This window comes from Lineus longissimus, chromosome 3 (genome assembly GCF_910592395.1).
Source record: "Lineus longissimus chromosome 3, tnLinLong1.2, whole genome shotgun sequence".
Lineage (NCBI taxonomy): Eukaryota > Metazoa > Nemertea > Pilidiophora > Heteronemertea > Lineidae > Lineus > Lineus longissimus.
The window spans coordinates 5,779,002-5,801,175 of NC_088310.1; the positions used below are offsets into that span (position 1 = coordinate 5,779,002).

Here is a 22,174-nt window from a genome sequence, read left to right on the forward strand (position 1 = left end):
AGATGCTGGGATGAACATCGCCACTGGTTTTCAGGGGATGCAATAACTACGGACGGCGTTGGGTCATAATTTGCGATGCAGGCGTTGTCTTTATTGATGAACCCTCGGAAAGACTCAATGGTAAAGGGTGTCCCAAAAAGAAGGGCTTGTGGTGGACTTGGTATTTTCTCAACAGTGTCTCAAAATAACACCGGTGTAGAAGGAGTAAATGTCCCCAAAGAAAAAGAGTCCGCCCCTACTATATTTTCTCAACAGTGTCTCAAAGTAACGCCCGTGTAGAAGGAGTAAATGTCCCCAAGGAAAAAGTGTCCGCCCCTATTGTATTTTTCAACAGAGAGGGTCCACTGTATGAGACTGAAATTTCTGCATGCAGCAATAATGGAGGAGTAGACTTCAGAGAGAAAGACACTCACTCCCAAAGGAGGAAATCTGACCTCTGTTTGTAATCATGGGAACTATGTGAGCACACAGAAGTAAAATCTATCTTTTATATTTTATTGGAAAAAAATACTTTATAAAAGAGGAATGTGATACAATCACATAATCATATCTAAAAACCTATGCTTGTCTCAAACAACTATAGCTACAGCTCCATTATAAATTTACAAAACAGCTACCATCTTCATTCTTTTAGGGGTAGCACTTCACATGAGTACAGTTTTACCTACTTAATTATGGAAGTGGGGTATCAAGATAACCCACTCCCATAATCAAGTAGTGAAAAACACTCTATCCGGTGCTCACTGAACTTTTGCAAATATTTTGTACCACCCCTCACTGTATACAAGCAATGCAACAAATAATCTAAAACATCTACATATCTTTTAACTATGATCATCATAAATAGCCAATATAAAGATTTGTACAAACATATGAAATTATGCAATAGAATAAAACTAAACCTTTAAACAGATTCTGAAGCAAATTACAAGTATCTACAGCACAGGAAGACAGGTTGAGTAAAGAGTTTATAGTGGACAGGATTTAATCTGAATTTTTTTCCTTTCGACCCGACATGAGTCCAGAGTCCCTCAGTTAGACACATGCACTACTCAGCTATTACACTCCCTCCCTTAACCATGAAGGAAGTATCTAAAGGATGATGAGTGACGTACCTGGGGAGTTTACTCTGCCATATCATAATGGAGATTGGAGGTAAATGGGGATCAATTCAATTGAATTTCATTGTCAGAATAGTTTAAGGTTTAAATTTCTGGTGGTTCTATCATACAAGTTTTTAGGAGTATAAAGGTGGAATCACATGAATGGGATGGGCCTTTTGGTTTCCTTGTGAATGCAGACTTTATCAGAAGTGTGAAACTGCCATCTACCATTATCAAGGCATCTTTAGTGCAGTTTTCCCAAATGAGCTAATGCTAACATTTAACTTTCCCCAGGAATACACAACTCGCCCATGCACAATTAACAAATATTCAAAAATATTAAAGTAAAATGTATCATTATTACAGCAGTTAGTGGGGAAACTGGCAAAGGCCAACGTCAATATTGACAAGCAACCAAAAAAGAAAATATCAAACCACAACGGGATGTCACAATCGAAAACTGGAATGAAAAACTAACAAATTTGTGTGGCATTCCATCAAATATGACATTTATCGCCTGAGCTACAAGTTTCATAAGTTTATTGATATTTGTCTTCTACCATCCGGGAGGATAGAGATAATCAAAATGTGTTTAAGTGAAGCAGAGTCATCAGACTGGAAACAATGGAAATATTGTTACATTGAGTATATAGACTTAACAGCCGTATTTGCCGGGAAATGAGAAATTCTGCCGATTGTGCAATCAGATCAAGGCGTGAATACGACAAAAGGTTTGCTGTGTAAATGTGGCACAGGAATATAACATTTCTGGCATTGTATTGCCACTGAATAGTCAATTTAGATATCAAATTGGCCCTTATGTTTGGAAATCGACCTGGTTTGGGATGGTTCAGCCAACACTGGCAAGTGGCGGTAGCATTTAACTTGGATTATTCATTTGGCATCATCGTATTGTAGAAGGTGTTATTATGCAATATACACACAGTTTGCATTATTATGTACACTGGGTAAGATCCTGGCACCCCTAGTGGCAATGAGGCAAACCATTTCAAGCCAATATTTGTCCTGACAGAAGAGGTCCTTTAAGGCACTCGACCTTTAAAATTCAAAACAACATTAAAGCGGTGCCTATTCTAAAAGAGGTTTTCAATTTCTTTTGCTGTAAAATCAAACCCAAGGAGTCATGCAGTACATGCAACCAGTTGCTTCTCTCACACATCGCCAACCAACGAATTATGACCTGGCCTAAAGCACGTAAATCAGACAATTTCATCAGCCAACCAAATCAGTCGTTACACAAATCATTTTCATTGCCAAATGCCAGCAGCAACACATGACGTCTGCTGAATTTACCAATTATGTCCACCGATGTAATAGACTATGTTCAAGTACAGATTTATGGGACATGTAACGTCATCACCATACGTACCATTTGAAATATGTCGACTCTCTGATCCTATTTAACCCATTTCGGACAGGACACCAATCCAGCAAGTTTTATGACTAATTGAAATAAACTACAATAATGATATTTATCTTCTGCTATTGAAATGACACTTTTGATGTACTTCTAAGAAAAAATTATAGAACTTCAATTTCCCAATCTCATTAAAGTAAGATTGGAATAAAATAGGATGGGAACATTGAAATTTTATAATTTTATTCCACCTATCTTCACTTGTGCTTTAAGACTTATAGACACTGTCCACCGTTGCTTTAAAGACAGCTTTAATCTTTATTAGCAAATAAAATACCTATACTCTAGATATACATACAGAAACAGGCACATAAAGCAAGTAGCATAGAAAACAATAGCATAGAAAACAAAATACTGTATCAAAAATCTAGTAATGATAGTTAAATAAATATTAGATGTATTTTACCCTTGAGCATGACTTCAAATTTGATAGTTCAAGTGGCTCATACTAGTATCCAATCTCAAGTTTCTCACTAAAAAAACCCAGAAATTACCAGGTTCACCCGCTAACAAGGGATATTTTTGTTGCACACAGCGGTGATAAGCCCCCCCCCCCCCCAGTCTATACTTTGATTTGCATTTTTTTAAAGAAAAAAAAATTAACTTTACAACCTGCTGGACCAGCCAGTAATTATCTGAGACTTTTTACACAGCATAGACCTTATAAGAAACTCCTTCTACCAATTCATACTCCATGTTCACTTGTGATTCAATTTTTTTTAGTCTTGCTGCAGAAAAGATTCCAGACAACGAAAATAAGCAGAAAAAATTGAAGGAGAGCCTCCTTCATAAGGCTCTTTTTATCATACAAATAATAAAAAAATCCTTGAGCTGGTATCATAAGGCATGACTGATTTCACACATCTTACCAGAAAATAAAATTCATGCAACAACATTAAAAGCTCCCCCTCATTTCCCAATATTTCACAACTGTTATTGTTTTGCAAAAGTATTTGGTCTACAGTGGCAACAGGCGCCAACTGTCGACATGCATCGTCACCTGAAGGCAAATACAGGGTCATGAAGAGGAGCTTGGAATGACAGGAATTGCTTTGGCATTAGGAATCAGACTTCACAGCTCTTTCAAACAACTAGACTCAATGCAATGTGAATATCAGGCAGTTGTGATTACTCAAAAAATAGATTACCAAATTACATGATGATCCAATACTGTCTGCATAATTTGCATCACCCACAAGCGCTTCCAATTTCAATCAATCAATAATCGTCCAGAGGCTCACACAATCTTGGAGAGGCAGGTACAAACTTGCGGTGGAACTCTTCATCACTCATCGCAAGAGGAGGAGGTGTCTTGGCAGAATAACGGCTTGGACTGCTCGTTCTCAACGGGCTCGTTGCCCTGGGACTACGGATGGGACTTCTACTGACACTTCTGAAGCGAACCGGGCTTAAACTGCTCGGGCTGCGGCAGGGACTGCGGCTGTATGAACGCAGGGCACTTCTGGTGGGCGATGGAGACCTGTCTCTTGGTCTAGAGGTAGGTAAATCTAATGTCGGGGGCGTGTGGTCTATGCGCACTCTGCGACGTGGCTTTGGTGACGAGATGGGACTTCTGGCAGTCGATCGGACAGCATGGAGTTCAGCTTCAAGGGCTGCCGTCTGAAAAGATGAAGAAAACAGGGAAAGTTAGAAAGTCTTATGTATTGGAATGGAATGAATGGAACGAATTTTTAATAAACAATAAAATATAATGACCTTATAATCACTTGATGTTTTTCTTGTGTCAGCCAGTTCATCCTTCAGGGATGACACCATCTTCTGTAACCTGGAAGAGCAGAAGAAATATGGAATATATTAAGGTCTGAAAAGATTTTCTGGATGACAGCCAAGTTGCTTAAAGGGTGACTATCGACAACAACCAGTGACAGGTAGGTCAGATAACATATATATCACTCAAAGTCGCCTATCTCACAGTACAATTGATCAACAACAAGTATTATGACACAATTATGATTTAGACAAGTAAAATGAAATGGCCAGGGCCATTGTGCTCACCTCATGTGGAGGAAAGATGGATAAAGAGCATGGTCTTGTGTCATGTAGTGTTAGGTTTGATGTAGGTCCAAGCAATTACAATTTCCCCAAAATGGCCTATTTACAGACATTCGACCTCTGTGACCTTGAAAAGTAGGTCAAATCAAAGAAGACCCGGGTGACACATTGAATGGATGTTAGAATTAGATGTACCTATGATATAAAATTGGTGCCAATCGGGCAAGTCATTACTAGGAATAATGGCATTTTGAAGAATTTAGGATTTGGCCCCCTCCCTGGAGGCCAAACGGCAAATCAGATCGCACCAAACTTCGGTACCTGAGATCACCTGACCAAGGGGTACATGTGTACTTAATTTGTGATCAATAGTCATTGCAGTTAAGAAACATGCCATAGTTACGGCCTGACGGCGAATTTACGCCATTTGACCTCTGTGACCTTGACAAGAAGGTCAAATTAAAAACCTGTGTGACATATACTGTATGGTGGTTAGATGTACCCATGATATCAAATTGGTGGCAATCGGGCAAGAAGTTAAGGAATAATCACATTTTTAAGGTTTTTGGATTTTGCCCCCTGGTGGTCAAGTGGTGAATCATATTGGACCAAACTTTGGTCCCTGAGATCACCTGACTAAGGGGTAAATGTGTACCAAATTTGGTATCAATAGTCATTGCAGTTTAGAAACGTGCCATCGTTACATCCTAACGGCTAATTTACACCATTTGACCTCTGTGACCTTGAAAAGGAGGTCAAATCAAAAACCCGGAGGATATATGATGCACCTTTGCTAGAAGTACCTACCATATTTTTTTCAAAATTTCCCGACTACTATTAAGGGAGATATTGCATATTTTCACTTTTAACGTTTGGCCCCCTGGTGGCCAAACCATGAAACGAATCGGACCGAAACTTGGTCTCCCAGGTGTCATTACATAAGGGTACATGTGTACCAAGTTTCAACTCAATAGCTCTAACAGTTACGAAACGTGCCCTGCTAACGGACGACGGACGACGACGACGACGACGACGACGACGACGACGACGACGACGACGACGACGACGACGACGACGACGACGACGACGACGACGACGACGACGACGACGACGACGACGACGACGACGACGACGACGACGACGACGACGACGACGACGACGACGACGACGACGACGACGACGACGACGACGACGACGACGACGACGACGACGACGACGACGACGACGACGACGACGACGACGACGACGACGACGACGACGACGACGACGACGACGACGACGACGACGACGACGACGACGACGACGACGACGACGACGACGACGACGACGACGACGACGACGACGACGACGACGACGACGACGACGACGACGACGACGACGACGACGACGACGACGACGACGACGACGACGACGACGGACGACGGACGCCACGGTATGGGATAAGCTCACCTCTGCTAAGAGGTGAGCTAAAAAGATGCATTTAGTTGGGTGGCACCTGTAAATATACTCTGTGCATACACGTATCAATAAACGAAATTAATTTGATATTTTCGACAACATTTAATTAGGGATGACATTACTAATTTTAATGACCAATGGGGTACTTAAGGTGTTAAGTTATGACACAGTTATTACACTTGGGTAGACTTCACACCGGGGGGTTTTAGGTTGAATTTGTCCTACCTCGTAAAAAGCTATAGGGGTATCTTCAAAACAAAGTAAAGACTGTTACTATTTGAGAAAGCATGTTTCAACCAAAAACCCTTTATATTTCTTGAATGAGATAAAAAATTAAGAAAAGACATTGATTATTATTGATTCGAGACCATCTGATACCTATGCAAACCAACTGTGTTTAAATAACAACCTCCAATACATTCATGAATTTGTCATACAAAAGAACTGATGTCTTGAAATGAGAATTCCTACCTTTCATATCTTTCTTGTATACGCTCCCGTTCTAAGTGAGAATCCTGAAATGGACAACCAGGAGGAATTAATGATAAACAAAGCAATGAACAAAAGACAAATATTTGTAACCAGAAGTCTCCAAGACTCTTCAGTTACAAGGAGATTGCTGATCACAGGAACAGATGAAAGTGAACAAGCTTTTACTTGTATCAATTTAGCTCAAATTTACCTTGATGTCCTCAATGTCATCAATAATATGCTGCTTCTCCCTCTCCATCTCCAATGACTTCACCAGCGAGTTGGTCTTCTGATGTCGTAGCGTATCAGACAGCTCCAGAACCTGTTCCTCCAAGGCGATCACCTCGTCTAACTTAGCCTGTTCCTTTCTCTCCAGGATGTTCTTTTCCAATACCAGATCGTCCACGACATCTTGCTGCTTATAAAGCTCCGAGACGAGATGTTTGCGATCCGAATCGCTACTCTGGACGACATCTTTCACATCCATTTTCAGACGCTGCTCCTTTTCTTTGTTGTGCTGTACCTCGCTACGTAACCACTGAAGTTTACTCTGCAATGAGACGTCAGATAATCAGGACTGAGCAGCACTTATATATTTGGAGGGGGTTATCTATTAGAACACAACTCGGTAACATGTCAGTCTGTGAGGCTAAAAAACAGCTACAGACGGCAAGATTTTTGGTATGTACAGTAGGGATTTAATCATGGTGAAAATAGTAGAAATGGTGATGAGATATGAATTGTGAGATATGAATGCCAGTGTTACCTTCATTTCAGCCATCCAAGAGACGGGATCCGACACTGATGCCTTCGATATGGAGATGGAATTATACGCCTCGGCTGAACCCAACGAGGCAATCTCGACCACAGCATCGATTTCTGATCCAACTGTATGCAACACGTTCTGTTAAAACCAACATGCAGGATGAGGTTAGTATGGCTGACGATTATATGGACGTATTGACAACGCTGAGGGCCAGTGACTGGGGTTAGATGATGTGTTAAACATAAGGTGAGGACTGGATTTGTCATTCAAATTTTCCCAAAGGGCAGTAAGATGGAGAGTCTCTATTAGAAGGTTGAGGTTAAGATAGGACTTAATGTGACATAAGTTTCTGATGTCATTGAATTAGCATATGATGGCTACTTACACGGAGGTCAAGATGATATGAGTGATAGAATGAGAAGAAGACAACTACGACAATGATTGTTCAACAGGAAGCAATCCAGGATGTCCTAAAGATCCATTCAACTCAAGGTGAGAGGGCAATAAACAAAAAGGGTTTGTATCAAATTAGTATTATAATCAATTGGATAACTTACTCTTTGATCTCTCTCTAACTTTTTGAGACTGTCTCGCAAACTCATCACCTCTTGTTCAATTCTTCTCGACCTAGAATTTGAAAATATGACGTTCAGGATATCAGGAGGCGTTTTTGATCGACCCTTATTCAAATGCGCCTTACATACTTCAAAATAGTATCACTAGATATTTTGCATTTTTGGGAACGGTGAAAGACGGATTGACACAGTTCTCTGTGTTTCCCCCTATTGAAAAGTCACGGCCTCTCTCGCTGTCTATTGTGAGGAGACACTGACATACGGGGAACGAGCACAAATGTTACAGCGGTAGTTTGATGTGACATCTTATCCACGGCAGGCTCACTCCATAAGTTGGCCAACTTGTTTTTCCTGCCACCAGGAGTGCTCAACTGGGAATGGTAAATCGTACTAGGTGAAGTAAACCATTACAAATGCTGATGGGAAACCAGTTGTAACTCGTTTAGTTAGCTTACTTTGAGAGGTCGTCATCAGCAATCTGTAACTTGGTGTCCATCTCCTGTCTTGTCTTCTGTAGCTTCCTCTTCACCCTCATGTTCTCATCTTCCAGCCTGTTCACCTCCTCTTGTAGCCTATCAACATCCGTGCGTAATTTGTCATCCTGCCGTTTCATGATCTTGATGTTGGACTTTTCTTCAGATAATTCAATCTGCAGAACAGGAATACGTTATCGTTTGTTAGTGAACACAATAGTCTTTTCAGTCACTCGACAGAATATGGTCAGCAGCATCTCAAGACTGCCTTGGAAGTGGACAGGCTCAGGGCAAAAGAAACTGTGATCACCCGAGAACCACATGGAGAAGGATGATGACAGCTATTAATGCATGCGATGCATCTGATAAGGAAGGCAAGCAAATCCACAGATGATAGTTGAGCCACTGAGTTCCTGACTTATTTTCCACAAGGGAGCAAGAGCTAAGTAAGTATGCAATGGGACCAGGGAATCTCACCTGGAGTGCCTGTACATGAGCCTCATACTCTGCTTGGTCTCGTTTCATACGGCGGTTGATATCTTGGCAAACTCGTGCTTCTCGACATTTGGCCTCCTCTGCCTGCTTCCGTAGGTCATCTACAGTGGCCAAGTGGCATTCGCTGTCCTGGAGAAGAGAAGGCATACAACATTTTCAAATACCTTCAAACGCCAATCTTATTGCGAGGGACAGCAAGGTGTTATAATCCAAACATTGTGATTCTAAAAGGTTTCAGTCCGGTAGCATGTACTGAGGTGTCCTACAATGTAAGTTGACCAAAAAAACCAACCCTACCTCTCTCATTTGTCTAGTAAGTGCAGATATTTCCTCCCTGAGATTTTGTTCTGTTCTATGGCAGTCTTGTAGACTTTTCTTGAGTTCTTGTCTTTGTAAAAGCACTTCGTTGAGCTGAGCCGAGAGTTCTGCTTTCTGGACCCCTACTTCTTGGATTTCCCTCTGAAAGATGGACAATAAGGTATGTTGTTATGAAGATCCATTTGTACTAATGGCCTCTGCATATGAACCAGGCAAGACAGGACTAAGACAGCTACAAATATGCAATGAAACTGTCAAGTGATGATATTTGGTCAGAGACATCTACCGGTACAAGAAAATCTTACCCTCAATGACTTATTTTCATCTTGAGCAACAAGGTTCGAGGCTTGCACCGTCGATAGTTTCTCCTCTAGATGTCCCTTTTCATCTCTTGATGTTGCTATCGTCATCTCCAGAGAGTGGATCTCTTCCTTCAACTGAAAATAATTTGGTGATTTGAATGAGAATAGGATGCGGTCTAGGAACACTAGGAAGGCAACATCCAAATCTTCAGATACGCAAACATCTCATAACATTGTTTTAACGTCTTGAAAACCACAACAGATTTGCCACAAATAATGTCGGAGATTGGACAAGTGTACATTCAAATTAATGCAAATGAGAGTCTTAATGTGCCCATTCCTCTTTCTTCTTCGTTTTTCCTGATTTTTGTTAATCAGAATCGTTTTTATTATATGGTACTCACTCTATCATTCATGCATTTGTAATCTCTCACATCCTTCTCTAAATCATGCTTGAGCGCTTGCACATCACAAAGCTGAAAGGAAACATGGAGGAGGAATAATGAAAACTTCTACAAAACTAGACTCCTATGTTGTTGGTGGTGACAAGGGACATCAGAAACCCATTATCCAGGTTCAGTTTGAATGAAAGTTTACAGGTGGCAGGATTGGGCTCTGATATTCCTGAACTAAGCTCCAGCCTGTGATTATAAAAGGTCACAACTTGAATCCAACTGTGACTTCCAAGCTTATAAGAAATAAACAAACAAGTGTTACAACTTACTTCATTATCCCTGAGTCTTAGTTGTTCTTCTTGTTGAGCACGGCATGACTGAAAGTCAAACATAAAAAGTTCGAATTAGGATTGTTATACAGGACTTCTTATACTTCTGAAATGATCCGCCTTCCAAGCTTTCTAAATCGCAAACTACCTGGCACAACAGATAAACCTAGAGCTCCTTGTTTCAAAAAACATCACATAAGCAGACACATCCCCAGTCAAAATGGCTGAGATTACAGAAGTGTGGTTGATACTAACAAAATTTGATGTGAGACCTACGTGGCCAGAGATGCAGGCCTCTCCAAACTCAACATCAAAACATCACTTACCAAAATGTCCCCCATTTCTTTCTTCATGTTTTCCAGTTGATGTTTGGCAGTGTTCAAATGGCATTTGAGACATTCATTCTCCTTGAGCAATTGTTCCTGTTTGGTGCTGAGTCCGTCTGTGTCACCTCGATACTTATCCACTTCCTTCTCAAGGCGTTTACACTTTAACTTCCACCTGAAATATAAGATAATCACATATTTAGTTCCCGGTGGAATGACTGCAGGGTTCTGTAGAGCATTTTGTAGTTGCCACTTGACACCCAGAAGCTCTTTTTGAGATTCAGTCTCCAAGCACATGTCAGTAAGTACAGAATATAATTACATTTTGACTGTCTCCTGAGCCTTGCATCTCATCTCTTCCCTCTTCTTCTCACTGTCATGATACTGTCGCTCGGTGTTCTTCAACTCGTCGTTATATCGTTCAACATCACGTGTCACGTCCCGCAGCTGCCTTAGCGCGTCCTCCAACTGTGACATGGAGGAGTCACGCTGTCTCTCACACTGTTCTTGTTTCACCTTCACGTCTTGTAGTTCCGTCATCAGCTTCAGAGTATGCTTCTCCTTATTTTCTACGTCCTTTTTTAAAACCTGAATTGATAAAGAAACACATCATTGAAATTCCAAAACACCACAGTTAAGTTATGAGATGAGCACAGCAGATGCTCGGCTGCAGGGATGTTTGAAAGACTGCCAAAATTTCCACCAGATGGCACTGTTCTGTCGGGGCCCAATGATAATAATGATGTGTCTATACTTTTATTTGTCTCAGAAGACGTTATTGAGGAATTTATACGCACATCGACATGGTCTGACATCTGTGACCTCTGTCTCTCCGTCCGGTCCAGCAGTCTTTTCAAGTCCTCGATCTCGGCCGAATCATGTTGAGTGGATCTGGTCAGTTGCACCTTTAAGTCATGGATTTCTTTCTCCAGGGATTTCCTCTCGTATTCTTTTTCTTCTTGGACTGAAATGAAGAGAGACAATTTCGTAGGAACTAAAGCCTGGTAAATTACTAAGTTAGCAGAACTCGGAGAAAAGACTGATACCTTTGTTTATGCGTAATATTACAAGTCCTAATGGAATACCTGGTAATGCATATAAAAGTAGATCCTGATCAAAAACATTGAAGACTCCCATGCCCGAGATGTCTACTCACCAGCTTTTAACCTCTTCCTCTCCTTGATGTCCTCCTCTGTCCTGATCTCCTCCACCCTGTTCCTCATCTGGCTCCTCTCCCTCTCTGCCTGAGACAACTGCTGCCGCAACTCATCCATCTGCAAAAACAGACAAATGAAATGGCTTGAGTATGGTTTTGATGCACTTTTATTCGTACAATCTTACCCTTGGAAACAGAGAGACTGACCACAGCAATAGAAAATTTGTTTATCAATTCTGCTTCCACACGTACCTGTTTCATGAGCGCTGTCTTGCTCCCTTCCGACTGATCAAATCTCCTCTTGATGTTCTCCATATCTGTCTCCATCTGCCTCTTTTGCGACTCCGCATGACTTAGTTTACTCCTCCACAGTTGTTCCTCTGCTGTTGCCGACGCGGACAGACTGCTAGCTTGGTGTTGCTGCTGTTGGTGTTGAGTCAAAGCAGTGCGGAGTTCTGACGATAACTTTCCAAGCTCATTTCTGCGCTGATCAAACGACCGGCGCTCACTTTTCAACTCATCCTGGATCGCAGCAAGGCGGCGTTCAACACTCATATTCTGAAATACAGAAAGTTTCAGAATTTATCTTCTCTATTCTTATTTTTAGTCAATTAACTCTACTGCAGTTTACAGCATTGAATTGACAAACTTGACAAAGGGTGACGTTTTCATCTCTAGATAACCAACAAAGCTGGACATTTCAAATTTCCAGACAAATTTACTCCATCATGAAATACTCACTGTATCGGAATGTGATCTTCTCAGATTGTCACTTAGATCATGTATGTGTCGTCGATTCTCTATTTCATCTCTGAAATGAAGAGCTGTTTTTTAAAGAAAATCTAACATTGCTGTGAAGGACTGCGCCCTCATTGTCATAGGCAGCTACAACTAGTCCCAGGTGATAGGAAAAGAGCAGTATCATTTAAAGGCGAACTTTTGACAAGTTCTAGAATCAGCCAAAATATTTCAAATTCCTCTCAAAAACTTACTCATAAAATCTGTTCAGAGACCTCCACTTTGCATTTCTAAGATGACCACTAACCCACATATTTAGCCAGCTAGGCCTGCTAGCGACATAGTAATCCTTGAGGCCTAGGTAAAAGTGTACTCCCGAGTCCAATCTTTGAAGTTTAAAGCAGGGAGCTAAAGATTATTTCCATAAGGTCTATTGATGAATATACTAGTATTATCATGTCATCTCGTGCCAATGGACAGGACAGTGAATGGTGCAGTGTTGGGCCCAGCAGGTGGGAGAGAAGATCAAATATCCAAACAGTCCTAAGGCCAAAACAACTTTCAGTCTTAACAGGACAAGTCTGTGCCCGCACAGCAAGGCACAAGAAAAAAGACATCAATATTCATAAAACCAACATTCAGTTCAGTGATTACAGAAATTAATTGTAGCTGTACTATCAAATGCCATATGGCATTGGGTATTCTTCAATCATGGCAAATGTAAACACAACCTTTGAATTTCGTTTGAAAGAAGTTTTTTTGCATGATCGCAGTAATTTACGGAGTATTCCAAATATATCCAGGTAATGTCAAGACGTACTTGACAAGTCATTGAATCTGGTATGTACCTCTTGTGAAAAATATGATCAAGAAACACCAAAAAATGTGTTACGTGTATTTTTTTCACGAGAAGCTACATTTACATAGTACCTTATTTGATGCAAGTCTTGTTAAAGGAGCAACAAAATAGTTACCATTCCTGTTCTGAAATAATAACTTTTGCCCAGGAAAAGATTTCTGGCTTTGGTACTCATATAGGGAACATTGGTGGGATAAGGGGAGACAAATATATAAAGAACTGCGCTTTTTTAATCTAGGACTTCGCTTGCAAGTTAAGATGTCCTCAACATTATCATTGTATAGTTATTTGACAAATACTCAAGAAATTCAAAAACAGGTTATGCACATACGGTAGATTTCAACAAATATGTATTAGTGAATGACAGTGAGTGAACAAACATTTGACAAACAGTTTTGTTAGGGTGAAAAGGGTGAGCTAAAATAAGCATGTAAGTAATGACTTCAGGAACACCTTTGGCATATGGAACACCTTTGAGTCCATGGCCAGCCAAAGGACAGAGCTTGTCTTTGCTCTATCTAAGCTAGGACTATAGTCAACAGTTGAAGACCACCCATTGCTGATACTTTCAGCACTGTGCCTAGCCGACAGTATACATTATAACACGAAACTCAAATTCTGCACAGGAAAACTGCTTCACAGTAGTGATATATTAGTTACGATGTATTAAGAAGCCAAGCTGGAAAATTGAGGAGGGGGTTAAAAAGTGTGCCAAAATCGACCCACTGTAGGCCCTATTGCCACAATGGCAAACAAAAATGAAAATGAAAATGGATTTAAAAGGAACACGTCTTAAAAACATGTCTGCATATATTTTGAGACACGGTATACCTGCAAGAACCAAGCAGTTAGTATAGCAAAAGCATTTGATAGGGTTGATCTCTAGGAGGTGTCTAATCTACATTTATGTACAGTGGCTGCCTTCCCAAAGATGCCCCGTGACCGACGTGAAAATATTTATGACAATGTTTTACCTTTCTGCGTTAGGATCAGAACTCGGTAATGAGTCTGCCTTACTGTTTCCATTATTTGAAAGGAAAATAAATAGTTGATAATATGCATGGAGGAAATGTGAGTGTGTGTCATTTTCCTGCAAATGGTATCGTGATCTTTTGTTTTTTAGGTGCAAACAAATGTCTCAGAGGGAGGCATTTGGGTGCAAACGCTGGCTAGGCAAAATCGGGTCCTGTCCACACTCTCACCGTTTCGTGTAAGATAGAAGAATGTATTATTCAAACTGCAAATCATAATATTCACACCATGCTTAATTAGCTGTTAGTAGAACAAACTGAAACGCTCTGTACAAAACTGGTAAAAATGTGAGTGAAATGGGTCATAATGATGTGCACGGGAGGCACATCCTATTGCTACAGATGCTGACATCAAACTAAACAAAACAAGAAAATCACATGACTGAATGTGTAATCATACCTTGCTTTAAATCGGCTGATGGAATAGAAAAGGGATTGTCGTTCACGAACTTGACTAATACCGGTATTTATTTTTTAGAAACGTCACTGGGTGCACGTCCAGATCTCTTGCTGGATACGACCATTGCGTCTGACTGGCAGTCGAACCGCCATTACTTAGCAGAAGAATTTGAAATGGCTTATACTAATAGCCTTTCACTTGCACTCGATTTAAGAAATAACAATACACACGGATGCACTTAATAGGTAGGTATGAAATATATTTTCCATTCAACTGGAAAGCGAAAATGGACTAACATTTATATAATCAGTTAGTGAATCCCTGTCAAAACAAACTTCTCACTTCTTCCAAAACAAAGGCCCTATTGGGGAGTATTGCTATCAAAGCCTACAATTAGTAGCATAATCTGCATGAGTTGCTGTTTGGCCATAGGCTATCACTATTTTCGGGGTACTAAGAAGACTAACATATCTAAATTATTTTATAAATGAGACACCCTACCTTCCTCGCTTCTCCAGCTCCTGTTTGAGTTCATCACGCAGGCGTTCCTGATTGGTGGAGAGCTCACGGAGTGACTGGTGAAGCTCATGGATCTGGTCTGGCGGCAATGTGTCATCCTGGAACCTCACACCGGGCCCTCCAGGCCGCCTGTGACTCCGCCCACGGTACTCGGCATCACTCTGAAAAGACAATAGGACTTTATTCAAGTACAGACATAACAAACTAATTGCAATTCAGTAATTTATAAGTCAAACACTTTTTCTTCCTCATGGGATAGTCATATCATTCTATTTTTTTTTTGCAACGGGTCCAAGCCAATGTCTCTGATAAATCTGGTTGATGTCTCGTGTTCCTTCCTTGATTTCGAGAGGTATGAAATTACTGCATATGGATCCTCATGTCATTTTTCACTCCCCAGATAAAAGAAGTCAATTGGTCCCAGTAAAGCACAGCATTTCTTCGGCAAGTAACTGTTTCAGGAGGTGTGATGCTATGAATGATGTGCCCGGATTTTATGCCGGATGAAAGTTGTCGACTAACCGAATAATCTCTCTGAAATGGTGAAGCTCTCCTCCTTGGTGGCCTTCTGTGAGGAACTGAAAATGTACAGAAACAAAGCCATCAAACTTTACCTCAAAGTGGAAATTTCTACCTTATCATCAGCTATATCTACAGCAATAAGACTGTCACATCATTTCCCTTTAGTATTTACTTCTAGCCCAATTCACAATCTACAGAACATTTCTTCAACTATTTTATTTTCAGCAAACTGGCTGTGGACCTTCTAAATCTAACCCAGGGACTGAGGACGAAGAGATTAAAAACAGAGGAAAGAGCCCATGCTTCACCACAGGTTTCTTACCACTGAATTCCTCATCATCATCAAGGTCGCTCGATCTGAGTGGGCGATCGTGACTTTTGGACAAGGTCGTCTTCATCCTTTCTTCCTTCAGCTGGTCCATCGTCTTGTTCATATCTCCACGCAGCTGAAGATGACAGCAAAAAGAGCTGTGAAATTAGGAACAGTGAATCTGTGCATGTGAAGTTCTCAAAATGGACAAGAGGAACAGAGATCAGAGTGAAATTTAAAAATACAATATTTTTGAAAAAGGACACCAACCAAGATAAATATATCATTTTTAATGGACACAAGAATAAAAGAGTTTCTGGTTATAATTGGTAGGGTGCAACTGCACATGAAAAACGAAATGAATGACACCCCACACTCTATTCCAACCAGAATCACATGGTCCCATAAAATTTCAACTTGAATTGTCCACTTGTCATATTTTATGGTCAGTGGAAGTGTGCCACAAGAAAAGCCATGAATGAATTGATGAACTATTGAGAGCAAATGTATGAATATTGAATGAAAGAGTAGAACAAGGTCATGTCATGAGCATAGGGAGACGCATCAAACAAATATCAGAAACCACTACCATCTGTTCTTAAAAGTGAAATCCAAATTTCTCACGATCATTGGCAAAGTTCCAAATCAAAATTTACTGCATGAACGAGCAAGTCAGTGAACTGTCAAGTCCTAAATCTAAACACGGTGACAAGAAAAGAAATAACATAAAGATCACTTTCAATGACTGAATATGATCAGGCTTATTTGATCAATAAGAGATATACTAGTCTACAAGTCAAAGAATTCACATTGCCCTGGGATATGTACTATGAACAAAAATACTTTTCATGACATATTTCTTAACCTGACACAGTGGCAGGAGTTTGATCTTTGAAAGTCAAGGGAAAGTTATCTACATCTTCAAGAAAAGGGCTTTGACATTGCGAGGGCAGTCCCTTTACGAAACCGACTGTATGAGCCGAGGTTGTATCGAATTCTAAACACACCAGAGTCAAAGGATGGGGCCTACCATGGGCCTACCACAATGCAGGACCTAGGCCTGGGGTTCTTCCAACATGCCCAAGGCCTCAAAAGAGGGAAATTTTCCTTCTCTGTTGTCTTCATCTTGAGAACAATCAAAGCTAAGCTGAGAGACACCAGCTTGCTGATATTAGCTTTTTAAGTTACCTTGTCCATAGCTGTTGTCTGCTGTTCATTTATGTCACGATACGAGGACAACATCCTGTCCACAGACTTGAGGTTGCGGTTGGTGTCCTGAAAAGATGAAACAAGCAAATTAATGGACCCATAGGCAACAATCGGTATTGTGAGGCAAGAGGCCAAACATTGTGATTTTATTATGAAAGAGCTCTACTGCGAGTAGGCCTACCGGACAGAGAGGGGGAGACTGTTCATGACTTTCCCATGCCCACATTCCAACTCTATCCAACAGAGGCAAAATATTCACCAGAAAACCTGGAAGAAGTCCAACGCGAAAGCTCAATGCCATGATTTCCTCGAAGAACCAGCTTCAACCTCACAGAAGTCAGAATTCCCCTCAATGAATTCACCTGCAGTATCCACATAATCAATACTCAGTTAACTTTCTTGCTCCGACTGATTAGTGACCATGAACCATTCAGTTGTCAACCGATGTATCAAAGAGCGCGTAATTGCCCAATGATTTATCAATGAATTGTTAATCCACACTGCTCTCATAAAGGCAGGCTTGCAATCATGAGTCACCAGGGAGTTGAGAGTCTGATTATGATATTGTGTCCAAATCAAATGCAGTGGAGGGAATTAATTTAATTTTGCTTCAAAATGAAATCATCCAAGTTTTTGAGTTTGGTGACAACTTTACACAATCCCTGATGTGTCAATGTGTGTCTGATTAGATTTTACCTAATACTGCATCTACATTGCACCCAACACTCTCCCATGACACCTGCCCAGAACTGCTATGTATTACCTTGAGGATGCCAGGTAGCGGTTCCGACTCAGTTGAAGCCTGCCTCTCACTGTCAGACATTGTGTAATGGAGTGAGCAACTAAATGTTATCCATGTGAAACAAAATTGGGCACGACTTCTTAATCTTCGCACTACCACAGCACACTGCCAACGATTGTGGAGGAATGCGAAGTCCCTGTTATAATCACAGTTTAGTGATACAATGTAGTGTGATTAGTGTACTACACCTTTATCGTAATAGGATACCACACATTCATTGATATCATGTATTCGCCACAAAGTTCTACATGAAAGTCCGAAATACATGTACGATACTCGAACAGGCCTAGAACAAATTACCCAACCAAAGGCCTAGGAACAATTGATTGTGTGTCAAATAAGTAATAATACCACACAGCAGTGAGATCTAACACAAAGGCAAAAACCACAACATTGCCTGTAATTTTATGGACAAGTTGTTTCATGCTTGAGATCAAGCCCATTGTTTATTTTATTAGCTCAAAGTGTGGCAATATTGACAAGCTAATCAATTACTATGCATTGTCAGTGATACGCTCATGATTAACCTCACTTTCTGAGTGTCATCAGGTGCATTAAAAATCATAGTGTCTTCAGTCCACAGCTTGGTAAATTTTATATTATTTCAGGGGTTTTAAGATTTGATGGGCATTCGAAGCACAACATCCCAGTGATACATTGTCATGCTACATAGTAAACATTCATATACATATGGTGGTGGGGTATCTGGTTTGAAATTTCTATCAGAAGACCCCCTAGCTGTCATCGAAATCGTCGTCTGACCCCAAACTCAAGAAACCCAAGTGAAAATAAAGCAACATGTTTGATTCAAACATAAGAAAGATACCACCACAGTAGCTGCATGGCATTGGAACATGATCAAGACAGCCTGGAGATGACCAATTGGCTTCTAAAAAACACAATACCATGCAAAAATATCTGCAGTACTCACCAAGCATGCAGCATGAAGTTTCATTGCGTTCAATACATCATTGTCAGGTTTATCACCACCAACTTTACCAGCATGGAGTCCACTCCGAGCACCGGCTCTAGCTGGAGAAATGTCTGACCTCACTGAACTCTCCTGATCAGAATCCATCCTGCCGATAAACCGTCTCAACGTACGTTCATAAGCAGAGTGAGAATAATAGACTTTGGGAGACACTTGCATGCCGTGACCAGGACTATCTATTCACCACAATAACAAAACCACCTAGGCCTTTAGCTGTTTAGCATAGGAATCCACAGAGACAAGTCTTTATGCAGCACAATATCATATTATACTATAATATATCGGATCGCGACCAGGGGAGTTTTGTACTGGAATGATTTCATCCAGTAGAATCATTCATCTGCACAATCACATATAATACGATAGTACATATTTTACTATAACTATGCAATAATTGGTACCATCATAATTTGAAATATTCATTCATTATAACACAGACAGGAAGTTAAGCCTTATGACACAGACCATTCTGCACTTCAGCAGAGGCTATTTGCAAAACATAAATGATGGCCTAATCAGGCCTAATTAGTCTGCAGATTCACTATATATTTTGTTTCCTGTAATGTTTAGTCTTAGCTTGAAAATCATTGGCTAATGATAATGTAAGAGTTCCTTTTGGTCAAGGGCCTTACTTTGAGTGTTGATGATATCTGGTCCACCTTATGTGTAAGAGGCTGCCTGCTGGAGTCTGATAGCATCCTTGGAGTCAGAGGGGACCCTGTGTCCCCAAAGATATCAGAATTGTCGGTCGATATATCTGTGTCATCCATCTCGAAGGCTATGGCGAATGTTCGTTCTGGCAGTGAAGTTGGATTGGTACTTTTTTGTCTGTATCAGTAGGTTGATCCTGAAATACATTAATTTTACAATTACAAACATACAAAACAACTAGCCAGCTATGCATAATGTATGACATGTGATGCAACTCATCAACATTCACATTTTGGCGATTCATCAATGACCATGGAACTTAAATCATCAATTGATGACATTTTGGGGGGCCATGGTCTGGATCGGGGATGGTAGGCTCGTTGACCAAGGAGGTTAGTTTATTCCTTCCTTGGTCTGACTGAATCAGGGAATCATTCCAGGAATTTTCATTTAGCCTTTTTGGTAATGGTGTTTGAATTTATTTTAGTATTGAATCTGATTCTGAATAAAAACCTAAACCAATCCAATACAAAATTCACATGAAAGTTAAAAACAAAATGCCTACCATAAACTGAACACAAGCTGCGTCAACACACATTCACCAAACGAGCTAAATTATATAAACACAAAAGGCACAGGCTGATTTTAATCAGGCACGCTTTTTCGTCAAGACATGTACAGACACGAACGTACACAATACACACTGTACATTGATGTACACCAAAGCACTACGGCATATGGACGCCTAACGGTCAATCTAAAACAGGGTATTGATAATTAAATTAACAGCGGTTCATGAGATTTTTTTTAAAGATTCTAAATCTTGGATATCGAAAGTTTGCTTTACATACATCGGATCAAGACAATATTGATTGAAAAGGCACTTTTGATGCGATTATTTTGAGTTCACCGTCGCGATCAAATTAAAAACACCGCCATTTTTAAACAAATCAGTCCAGCAGCAAATAAGCAGACGCTCAATCGAAAAAAAACAACTGTAAAATGTATTTTCCGGTGTGGAACATCTGGCCTTTTATATTTTCTATCTTTTTTCTTTCAAATAGCGATATTTGATTTGACTATTGATATTTTAGGCAATATTTATAATTTTCACAATTTGCTGTCCAATCAGAAGATCGTTGCTAAGGCGGGATATTTGACCATGACAACAGGCATGACACGTGGGTGTGTTGTCAAAACAAAAGTTTGAAAGAAGCATGGGCATCACGCTCTCAGTCTTGGACAAAAATGTCCTAGAGCTACTCCAAAACGTTGGCTAAAGATAAAGGTATATGAAATAATTTGCAGTTCCAGTTCCAGTATGGGGTGAATAGGTGAATATGGGACAGCCACTTAGGCTATAGACGGCACGGCGATACCACAGGTCCAAATCCCCGCAATTTGTTGCTTTCTCTTGCCCAGATAACTTCAGCCTCGGGGAATTTCAATTTCATTCTCGCCTTTTTCAAGACAACAATCAAAGACAGTCATCTTCACCCGAGCTCGCGAATCGCAGTCTCATCCTCATGATTACGTAGTATATTTAGGCCTACTTATAGTCAGTCATGATTTTGTCAAGAGAGGTTGCGCACCCTCACAACTCCCTACACTCCCACTCCGCGAGTTGTTGAACTCGGACCCGGAGTCGCTTTTGGATCCCATGATATATACGTGAGAATGAAACATAATTGTTGTAAGGATTTACTGTCTCACGATTTCACGGTCCATGGTTTACGCGCGGCTCCGGACGCAGTGGACTCGATGGCTTCGTCCCTCATGGGCCCTACATGACTATTATCTTGATGACGAACGTCACAAATGGACAACCTCGGGAGTCCATAACACACACTGGAAGTTCGAGTTGGTGAACACAACCGTCTCTGACTGACGACCGCATTATGACTGTTCGACGATTCCGACCAGGGCCCGCTTGTTCAAAACATCTTTTGTCACTGTCTATAGGGCTGGGGATGACGCGTAACGCCAGCGCACCTTATTGACAGTATATTATCATGAAAAACTTGGCCTTGCATGCGGTTTTGACGGCGGATGACGTTTAAATCGTGCGACAAGGCGGATGGTCGGAATCATAATCGAGGCCTCAGGTTATTGAGCTGCGATCGTCAACCAGACGGATTATCTATAACCGGACCTCATGCTCTCGAAGCAAATGACATTCTCATTGGTCCCTGATCACTTCCACAAACTAAGAACTTATTGATCCTACAATTAACGCAACTCCATTGAAAGCGTTGACGGTTATAAGATCAATTTCTATTAGGTAGTAATCTAAAGTGTCATTATTCGGAGTATATTTTTACTGTTAAATGGCTACATGTCATTCAGTAATAACTACATCAACAAAGAGAGGTTGAGAAATATAAAAATTCCGAAAGGGTTTTACTCTTAATCCAACCGCGATTTAAGCGCTCATTAAACTAGACCCGGTACTTAATAAAATCAGCAAGGGTCAGTTGAATTATACCATTACCATAGAAGTAGCTCTGCGTGATATTTTTACAAA

The 22,174-nt window shown here is 40.6% G+C and overlaps 1 protein-coding gene across 7 annotated transcripts; it reads right to left on the reverse strand.

The window, feature by feature from the left end:
• Positions 1-474: 474 nt before the first annotated feature.
• Positions 475-20,588, reverse strand: LOC135485537 (centrosomal protein of 128 kDa-like). 7 transcript variants are annotated; one of them, XM_064767648.1, is made up of 26 exons: positions 20,502-20,588; positions 19,632-19,846; positions 17,186-17,272; positions 16,010-16,133; positions 15,688-15,743; positions 15,148-15,326; positions 14,647-14,661; positions 14,190-14,231; positions 12,360-12,429; positions 11,871-12,176; positions 11,619-11,736; positions 11,260-11,426; positions 10,785-11,050; positions 10,463-10,637; positions 10,137-10,184; positions 9,817-9,888; positions 9,416-9,547; positions 9,090-9,251; positions 8,775-8,921; positions 8,280-8,473; positions 7,807-7,876; positions 7,250-7,387; positions 6,695-7,033; positions 6,484-6,527; positions 4,258-4,327; positions 475-4,161 (listed from the first exon to the last, which is right to left on the reverse strand). In XM_064767648.1, the coding sequence occupies exons 2-26, from the start codon at positions 19,767-19,769 to the stop codon at positions 3,760-3,762; spliced, it is 3,561 nt and encodes a 1,186-aa protein (XP_064623718.1). In that variant the 5' UTR covers positions 19,770-19,846; positions 20,502-20,588; the 3' UTR covers positions 475-3,759. The 7 variants fall into 7 exon arrangements, with proteins under 7 accessions (XP_064623718.1, XP_064623719.1, XP_064623714.1 ...); XM_064767649.1 differs by lacking the exon at positions 20,502-20,588 and adding an exon at positions 20,216-20,265; XM_064767644.1 differs by lacking the exons at positions 19,632-19,846; positions 20,502-20,588 and adding an exon at positions 18,940-19,218.
• Between the last annotated feature and the right edge of the window lie 1,586 nt (positions 20,589-22,174).

Excerpts from the sequence above, each read along its gene's own strand:
- LOC135485537 (XM_064767644.1), bottom strand. The coding sequence starts at position 19,158 with ATGCAAGTGTCTCCCAAAGTCTATTATTCTCACTCTGCTTATGAACGT. Across the intron at positions 11,737-11,870 it reads AGACAGCGCTCATGAAACAG|ATGGATGAGTTGCGGCAGCA; the intron begins GTACGTGTGGAA and ends CTGTTTTTGCAG. Across the intron at positions 7,388-7,806 it reads AGTTAGAGAGAGATCAAAGA|AACGTGTTGCATACAGTTGG; the intron begins GTAAGTTATCCA and ends TGGTTTTAACAG.